General features: G+C 37.8%; 1 protein-coding gene across 1 annotated transcript; it reads right to left on the bottom strand.

Moving 5' to 3' along the window:
- Window positions 1-7280, bottom strand: PTP4A1 (protein tyrosine phosphatase type IVA, member 1). The gene is made up of 5 exons (XM_026036668.1): window positions 6709-7280; window positions 4919-5011; window positions 4427-4557; window positions 2308-2382; window positions 1-1358 (listed from the first exon to the last, which is right to left on the bottom strand). The coding sequence occupies exons 1-5, from the start codon at window positions 6811-6813 to the stop codon at window positions 1241-1243; spliced, it is 522 nt and encodes a 173-aa protein (XP_025892453.1). The 5' UTR covers window positions 6814-7280; the 3' UTR covers window positions 1-1240.
- Window positions 7281-9207: the final 1927 nt, after the last annotated feature.

Below are 9207 nucleotides of genomic sequence, written 5' to 3'. Positions count from 1 at the left end.
CACAGAACTATAACCACACATTCCCAAGACAGTATAAATATATGGTTGAACTAACATTAATACACATCACCATTTTATCAATTACATAATAAAACAAATTATCAAGTATCCAAATATTAAGTTACGCAGCTTGAAAGGCATACAAAATATTACAGAGGTCTGCCCAAGTCATAGCAGAAACTCAAGGAGGAAAAACAAAAGAAAAAAAAAATCACACTTTCAACAAAGCAAGAGTTGGTAAACAACTTTCAATAGGTACAGTAAAAGAAACTACAAGATTTTTCAGAAATTTTCTGATTAAGAATTTTTAGCTACAATAACAGAGCATTTCTACATTTTAAAAAAATATTTACTAAAGTAAAGGGCATATTCTATACTTCCTGCACAAGACAAAGGCAACATTTTACTAGAAATATTAAATAGCCCCTCCCAACCTTTTCAGGCCCTCTGTTAAGTTGCACATGAAGTGACAACATTAATTTTACTGTAAGGCTTTTTGTCTGGAGACATTAAAGACTTGTGTGCTTCTGTACAATGTAAAAAGGTTTTCTACATGAGTAACCAGAGAGTAATGATTTGTAAATTGGAGAGGTTCTGACAACAGAAAAGTACAGACACGAGGGGGGAAAAAGAAAAGTTGCTGCAATTCATGGTATTTAAGAAAAAAACAAAACCAAAGACTGTGCAAATCCTGGTAATTCTAGTGCGATTGTGGGAGACAAAACATACAGTGAGCAGGCAAGACTATCTTAGAGGCCATATTCTTCAATATTGAAATGACTGTAGAAAAAAATAGTAAGGTCCAGATAAGCTGGTAGTTCTTAAGTCATCAGAACTATGCTCGTTTTTATGAAGAAAAAAACAAAAACAGATGATATGCTGGGTATTTTGGCACCTAATCGCTCTACAGATTGATGTGTTTTAGTACCCCAATTTTTAGTAGCTGAAACTAGATGGAAAGACTCAATGGCATGATTAAGTATATTTGAACTGGTTAAGTTACAAACAAGGAGACAGTTCAGAAATAAGGTGTACAAGAAAAACATTTACTGGTTCTCCAAACAGATGGATATTTATCTTAACATACAAGTCGCATTTCTACCAAGCTTTTAGCCTACTGAATACTCCTAAGGAAGCTTTCTTTACTACTTAAAAATCAGACCCATGTCTTTGGCATGCAGTCTGCTTAATTCTAGTTTCCATCCTTTAATCCCAAAGAAGCAACCGAGGCTGTTGAGCTTTACTGGATGCAACAATTATTTCGGTGACCGTTGGAGTCTTTGAAACGCAGGCGCATCTTGGGGCGGTATTTCTCCAAGTAGAGAAGCTGCTTGCTGTTGAAGGCTCCGCGCCGCTTCCTGAACGAAGGGAAAACATTTTCAACAGGTTATTCACCTACTTTCATGGCTGCCTAATGAATTAATAGGCACCTTATGGAGCTGTGGTTGCTTTCTTGTTTGTTTTTGTTGTTGTTCTTAAATCAAGGGTRTAGCCAAAACAAGGGTAATTAGGGTACACAAAACAAGCGTAAACATAATTAGGTTAAATGTAGAAGTTTTACATGCCAGAAAGGCAGGTAATAGCTACCTTTACAACTAGAATAGCCTGAGTTACTCAATCCCTTTAAATAATCATTAATAGTACAGTATTAAGAAAGTTCATGAATACTGCAGCTCCCTCAAAAATAAATTTAACAGAAACTGATCTTCTTTGGCTTTGCTTAAACAATGAGCCTGTGAAAACGGGAGGGTTTTTTTGCCAAGTTTTTGCAATATGTAACACGCTTGTTACATATTGCAAAAAATGTAGCAAATGTTTGCTATGTAGCATACATAGCAAAAAGTAGGAAGCCTGATACATGCAAGCGGAATTTATTTCAATTCCTTAAAGGTTTGACAATTGCACACACACACACACACAAGTAGCATTTATGTGAACTGCTACTTCTTTCAAATACAATTAAAACCTAGACGTTTCAGACATTAAGGCTAAAATTTTTAGTCTAATCCTACTTGCAAACATTTACCAGAAAATCCAAGGAAAGATTTTCCAGGTAAAAAGCCTGATTTCTAAAGAACTTGCTCAAATAACTCCTTACCGAGTTTTCACGGGAATAGGGAGTACCTGCCCTGCATACCACATCCTAAAACACAGAACAGTATGCAGGCTAAAAGTTGATAAACCAGATTTATTACATCGCCCATAAAAGGCTAACAAACAAGCATGGCATTCAGGACTCCTCGTAGTGCCAAGCAAAGGTCAGAGTGTTTCATCTGGGGAGTAACTCGACTTTAGCTTCACACTTACTGCCGTATGAACTGCACTGCATCCTCGTACTTCATTCCACACTCTATCAGCGCAAGAGCAACTAGGACTGGAGCCCTGGTGAAAAAGAAAATACCTCCAGTTTAGCACTTGCCAGTGCATTCTCAGAAACAAAACCAAAACAAACACAACTTTTCACAGTTGTCTTTTCCATCCTGTCTTGTCTTCTTCCCTGGGGAGAGCCAAAGTTTTTTTTTTTATTATGAATTAAGGCATTATTCTAGTGTTTTTATGGCTACTGCTCTTCCTTAGAAGAGATTTTAATGAAGCTATGGTTGATGAGAGTTAATGTTCAGCTAATTTTAGGCATATTTGAGTAGAAGAAAAAACAAACCAAACAAATTAAAAAAAAGGAAAAAAATAAAAACACCTTTTTCTTCTTCCCAGAAGGACCTGGGAGTCCTGGTGGACMACAAGGTGACCATAAGCAGCATGCCCTTGTGGTGAAGGCAGCCAACAACCTGCTGGGCTGGAGCAGGAAGTGCACTGAGAGCAATCCAATGGAGATGATGAGTGAGGCCCCACCTGGAGCGCTGTTTCCAGCTCTTGGGCTTCAGAGCTCCTGGCACAAGCCCAGGAAAGGGCTATTAAGCAGAGGGACTTGGGCGTCTGTTCTAGGAGGAAAGGCTGAAAGAGCTGGGACTGTTCAGCCTGGATAAGAGACGATTGAGAATATCTTATTAACGTATTTAAGTATGTGATGGGAGGGGCTAAAGAAGATGGGGACAATCTCTTTATAGTGGTGTCCAGCAACAGGCAACCGGCACAACCTGAAACACAGGAAGGTCCATCTGAACATAAAGAAAACTTGTTTGCTCTGAAGGATACTGAGCACTGGAAAAAGTTTCCCAAAGAGGTCGTAGAGACTCCATCCTTAGAGATACTTGCTCATGGTTTTCTCTTCCCACAGAGAAGACCCTCATTAAAATTAAAAAGTCTCAAAGTAGAAATCAGAAGAGAGTATGAGTCCAATAAAAACTAATGTAATGTGTCCTCAAAAATCTCTGTCACAAGTCTTTAAAACAGATGCAGTTTCCTCACTAAAGAGGATTATTCCTCAGCTGACAGAACACTGATACTTAGCTTGAAACTGATCTAACTCAAACAGGCTGTAATTTGTGACAAAAAACAACAAAACTCCCACTACATTCCAGCAAAAAGCTCGTGTATCTAGGAACAAGTTTAATARAACACTTCTGTATATTCAGGGACGAAAACACAGCTTATGTGGAAAAAAAGAAAGCTAGAGTACTTTGTCCTTTTCATCTACTTCAGTGCCAAGTTGGAGGGGAAAAATAAATAAGATACCACTGCATTCTCCTGTTTGATAGTGTTCTAAGCAACAGAAAGAGGGTTTGTCATGATGACATTCACCATTACAGTTAGCTCTCAGTTTTGYGTGAAGCCATCACAGATAGCAGCAGACCTCCATTTTATTTTATGCTGGAAGTGAAGAAAACTATGACCCTGGTGACTGCTCTTTGGGGCAGTTTCTGGTATTCGAATATCGGAACGGACAAGCTCTGYGCCCTTGCAGCTTCTGGAATGGCAGCATGATAGCGACAGCAGGCAGGGGTAGCTTCACTAAGAGCTTTAGTTGGGTAATCCACATAAATTTCAAGGCTCAGTGCTAGAGCTGACAGACAGAAATAGAGCTTTAGGACTCTGGAAAATTTCTTCACATTCTCCAAATAGCCAGTGGGTGAAAGTTGCTCTTAATGTGCCAAGGTACCTCACTCACTATAAAGGAGGTGGCCGTACTGCTGAAATAGGAAGGGAAGAAAAAAAGCAAAGGCAAGATTCCCTCAAGAAAGAAAAAAATACACCTTAATGATGGCAAAACAAAAAACAAAATTGGAATGTCAGCAATATTCTTGGTACAGAAATACACTTAATTCACAGTTGTTTTGATGGCTGTGGCAAATTTCATTTAGCAACAGATTATGCTACTCCTCCTGTCAGCTGATCAACTTGTATATGGGAGGTCATTCCAGTACTAGACTTGTGACTGGTGCACATTTGCCTCAAATAACCTTTTATACTAAATCTTATCACCATCCCTGGTCAGACTTGTTTTGACAGACTACAAGATTTCACCCACCTTCCAAGACCAGCAACACAGTGTACAGCAATACAACAACCAGGTTCTTCACGAAATTTCACTTTAAGGAGGTTTAGCCAATCATCAACAATCTGGTTGGATGGTGGAGCACCGTCATCAAAGGGCCAATCCTGGAATCAAAGATTTATTTAGCTATCTAATTGACATAAGTTAAAAACCACAAACATACACAAACAACAAAACTTTTACTACTTTATGTGTGCATATCAAAAAAGGAGGACAGTACAGTAAGTTTGAGCGGATAATGCTCAAACTTAGGTTTTTCTACAAGTCTACATTCAATGATATTTGTAATATATTACTCTCATCCACTTTTAATTGAATACAAGCTCTTGATCAGTTTCTGACAAAAAAATGTAGATCTGTACAGCTTTTGCTCTTATCAGTTGCTAGAATGTACTTGTATGATTAAGAAAGTGAAGTTCCAGGTGATATCTAAACAAATTTTTCCTCTGCTTGTACAGTGCTTACCAAGACTTGAATGCCTTCTTTTTCCACCGGAGCAGTGTCGTAAGTGGCTTCACACACTCTTACCACCGTGGTAACGCCGTACTTCTTAAGTTCCTAGGAAGGGGAAAGGATGGCTTGATAGCAAGCTGACTACATGTACCATCCCATTTTATCAATAGATGAGCTCCTTGTCTGATTCCCAAAGCTTCAGGAGAAATGCCCACAAACTTTTTACCATGTGAAGAATATAAAGATGGGGTACCTGTATACTACTGCATGTGCTTATAACAAGTAATATCTTTATGTTCTTCTGCAAACTTATCTGCAGATTATTATTATTAATTGGKGCAAAACAAAGCTATCTAATCCCCAGAATTGGGAAATCCCAATTTTGGACTAGATTTCAAAAGACATATCTAAGTACTGATGAAGTAAGTAGTCTATCTGCAGTAAATTCTTTACTTTCCTGTTTTCTACACATGTCCCACAAAGCTATATACTTCAATAAAAGCATTCTGAGTACTCTCCTTACAACCACAGATTGTTGGTTAACATTTCTTACTGGTTAGAATTAGGGAGTACGGGGCAATCAAGGATTTATGAGGCTCCAGTTTCTGGATCTTCATAAACTGAAGACAAGGAGGACAGCTTTCCATTATGCTATTAAGCTTTATTTGTGAAAAAAGCAGGGCAATCACTCTTTAATCTCCCTGATAAGAACAACCCACCATTCATACTTTTAACTCTTCAGGTAATGGCTGAGGTGCAACCTAAGCATACTTTACCCAACTGCAAGGATAAAACCAAGTGGACACTTAGCTCACTGCGCTTGTCCATCAGWCTACACTGAATGCATATATAATACAATACGCATTAATATGTATAGTATTAATATATCTCCTAAAATCTAGTTTGTGAAGGACTACAATGCAAACTCAAATCTAGCAAACCCCCATCTTTCACAGGAAACTACTGATACGTACGCACACCCCTTCAACTCTATGTGTTACCTCAAAAACATTAGATGCAAAGTTTAGATAAAAATTCAGACACAGAAATGTATGTCGGCAACATGGCTTCAGTCAGGAAATGCAATTTCAGCACATGCTGAAATGCTTGAGTAGCTTTAGCAAAGCCAGCTCAACAGGTAGAGTCAAATTTCAATCAAGCAGATGCACTGACAGTCTTAACAGCTCCTCATAACAAATTCTCTTAAGCAATACTAGAACTATATTCTGCTAGTATCAGGAGGTGAATGAAGGCTGAAACACTATTTTTTTTATGGCTAAGCTTGTTATAAAACAATGCACACAGAATTATTTTCTTTTAATCATGCTATAAAGCAATGCACACAGAATTATTTTCTTTTAATCACTACTCCAGTAGTGGCAAGGGAATGTTATAATGCTTTATATTGCTTATAAAGCAATGCTTCTTATTGTTGGACTTGATGTTCTTGAAAGTCTTTTCTAACCATAATGATTGTATGATCTTAGCTATCTATACAACTCCACCTGAGTCTTCCTTCTTTCAGTCCTGAAGTCCTTTACTGGTTACAATGTTACTTTAGCACTTCCCTTTGCAATATATGTGTTGAGGAAGGCCGAAGTCTACCTAAATACATTTTTTATAGCTCTGTAAACCATGACATGACTATTTGGGAAAAAGAGAAATTCATTATATGAGCAGAGGCATAGTAGTTCTTCATACAGGTCCCAGAGTCACATTAACTAGAAAAGGAGGAATTTGTTAATAAYACTTTTTTTTTCAGAAATATGGAGCATGTTAATAAGAATTCTGTCATAACTTACCTCTATAAATTTGTTTAAGGTTGCATTGGTTGGATTGTGTGTGATTAGGAATCTCATGTTCTTGTAGGTGATTTCCACAGGAGCTGGGCGGTTCATTCGGGCCATATTAATTTAGTTAAACATGCAACAAGATTATGAAAGGATTCAAAAAAAAAATTAATATAGAAGTGATGTAGAGAAACTGAAGTCTACTTCACTATACTCCACTTGAAATTCTCAGTGCTTGGAAGTACGAAGTTGGGAGCGATGGGAAATGAAATGAACCTCCTAACAAGAAGCAGCAATTCTTCAATCCAGTAATACTGAGGCAAAAGAAAGGCAGTGCACTGAGGTTTACCCCATCCAGGTCTGAATTCTTTGTCAAATGCTCTGCCAATTTCAATTCAATACTTCTTATCCTGGTCAACCACTCTTAGGGGGGCTTCTTGGTGGAGTAGTAATGAATTTCTACAGTTCACTTGTCTGCATAGAGGTCGTGCTGTGCCTGGCAGTAGTCTCCACTGCCCTTCAGAAACTCCATAAATGTGTGACCAAGAACACCACAGAACTGCTGTAAAGAGAGAGGGGAGGAAAAAAAAGACACAGTGAGCATAGGCAGAGTAAGGTCATTATGGAGACCAAGCATTATAAAAACTGAAAGCACTAAGGCTAATCACATGGTCCTTTTATAATCTAGAAATTTGTGCTGYATTAAAATTTTGCTATCTTTCTTGGCAATAATTAGTTGTGAAAAAATATGTTTACTTTAATACAAAGTTTCCATATATGGGTAGTTTTAATGCCAATAACTTTTAACATATTAAAACAAACTAACACGTGCTAAAATACAGCAAAAAAGATGAAGCTTTTAGAAGCAGCATTTATATAAGCACAGCCTTTCTAGGATACCCACAAACTTATGTGGCGTTTCGGGTGTTTCATTCTGAATTTCATGACACATGACAAGATGTTACTGAAGTTACAATAACTTTAAGTAGTCCCAAACAAGCAAGGATGAGATTCCAAGCATATTAAAGCTGAGCAGCAGATAATTTCTAATTTTTAACCAATACTACCAATCTCTAGGTAGAAGATAAATYGACTACTTTAGCCCTTAAGGTGAGCTACTTCATTTTCATGAAAGCCTCACTAAGTCACATACGAAAGAGACAATAAAAAACACCTAAATTGATCAGTTCAAAACAGGAGGTCTTGAAAACATGCATACAAGATGTTTCCAGGAACCCCAGCTCGTAATACACTAATAATATTGTAAGCAAATGCAAAATCTGTGACTAACAAAACAATGTGAGCTTTTAAATACGGTTAAACAATTTTGTGGCATGCAAATTTCCAACTAGCACAGATTTCACATATAAAGAGAGCCGAAAATAACACCTGTCTTTTTGTTTTTTTTCCCAACCTTTTGTCTACTTCTATCCTTTCTCGCCATCACTTTTGAATCAGGACAGTGTAGTAGTAGTCAATATTCTAGTCAATATTCTAATTGAAGATATTGAGAAAAAAAACCCTACATAGGTTATTCTTCTCCAGGGGATCTGTTGTTATGCTATGGCTAAGTTTTATGTGTAAACTTATTGCAAGACATAGCCAGGCAATAGATAGCTGATGAGCCTCTTTGAATTATTTATTTATTTACAGATGCTGCCAAGTAAACAATCCCAGTTTTTTTGTGTATCCAACCTTAGGAAAACTCTGTTAATTGGACGCCTGGCTACAGTATCAGTCTGTTTCTGAAAAAGCCCTACACGAGCTGAACCACATACTCGCTCAACATATTTCAGTATTCAACAGTAACATCGCTAAGCCTATAACTTTCYGGCAGAATGACTTACACTGTCCAGTCAACTTCAAACACAGTAAGACTTCCATCTATTTATATGCCCAAAGATATTGCACAAGATACCCTGGAAATAGATCACCTGAAACATATAATCCTAAGAACTGCTACTTACTTTTTTATTATTATTTTTATGGGTAGGGAGACAGTAGCATCATTTTTTTTAGCTTCCTATATGCAGTTTCTAGCAAACTGTATTAACACTGCAACAAAATGTTCAGGGTTTTTTTCTCTCCTCTCCCAAAACACCACAAACCAGTTCCATGTTGGCATGCATCTGTGTAATCATGGCAAATATGTTCATAAAATAAGAAAGAGCTGTCTCTGTGTTCTGCACAAAATTCTTCTTTCAGAGACCCACGAAAGAACTGTGCAGAACAGCTTCCCACAACCACAAGAAAAGGAATTCAAAAGAGCAGGTTATAAAGAGCACCATAAAACATTCCTGAGAGCAGCCAATGTCTTTCCAAAGGGTCAACCTCGAGGCCAATCAAAGGGCAGGAGGAACCAAAGCTGTATGTGAATCAGTCATGACTGCTAATTTCTGTCCAGGATTTGCAGTCAGACCAAGACCTCGCTGCAGACACTAGGCTGTACCCAGAACTAAAGTGAACCTACCTAGTAACAACCACTAGCGTCAAGTAGGAGGCATAAGATGC

The sequence above is a fragment of the Nothoprocta perdicaria genome, unplaced genomic scaffold (genome assembly GCF_003342845.1).
Source record: "Nothoprocta perdicaria isolate Ctin4 unplaced genomic scaffold, notPer1 scaffold_184, whole genome shotgun sequence".
NCBI lineage: Eukaryota > Metazoa > Chordata > Aves > Tinamiformes > Tinamidae > Nothoprocta > Nothoprocta perdicaria.
The sequence above is the reverse complement of the archived record's forward strand: the minus strand, read 5'-3'. Positions and strand labels throughout refer to the sequence as shown.

Excerpts from the sequence above, each read along its gene's own strand:
- PTP4A1 (XM_026036668.1), bottom strand. The coding sequence starts at position 6,813 with ATGGCCCGAATGAACCGCCCAGCTCCTGTGGAAATCACCTACAAGAAC. Across the intron at positions 4,558-4,918 it reads AAGAAGGCATTCAAGTCTTG|GATTGGCCCTTTGATGACGG; the intron begins GTAAGCACTGTA and ends CTTTGATTCCAG. Across the intron at positions 2,383-4,426 it reads TGTGTTGCTGGTCTTGGAAG|GGCTCCAGTCCTAGTTGCTC; the intron begins GTGGGTGAAATC and ends CTTTTTCACCAG.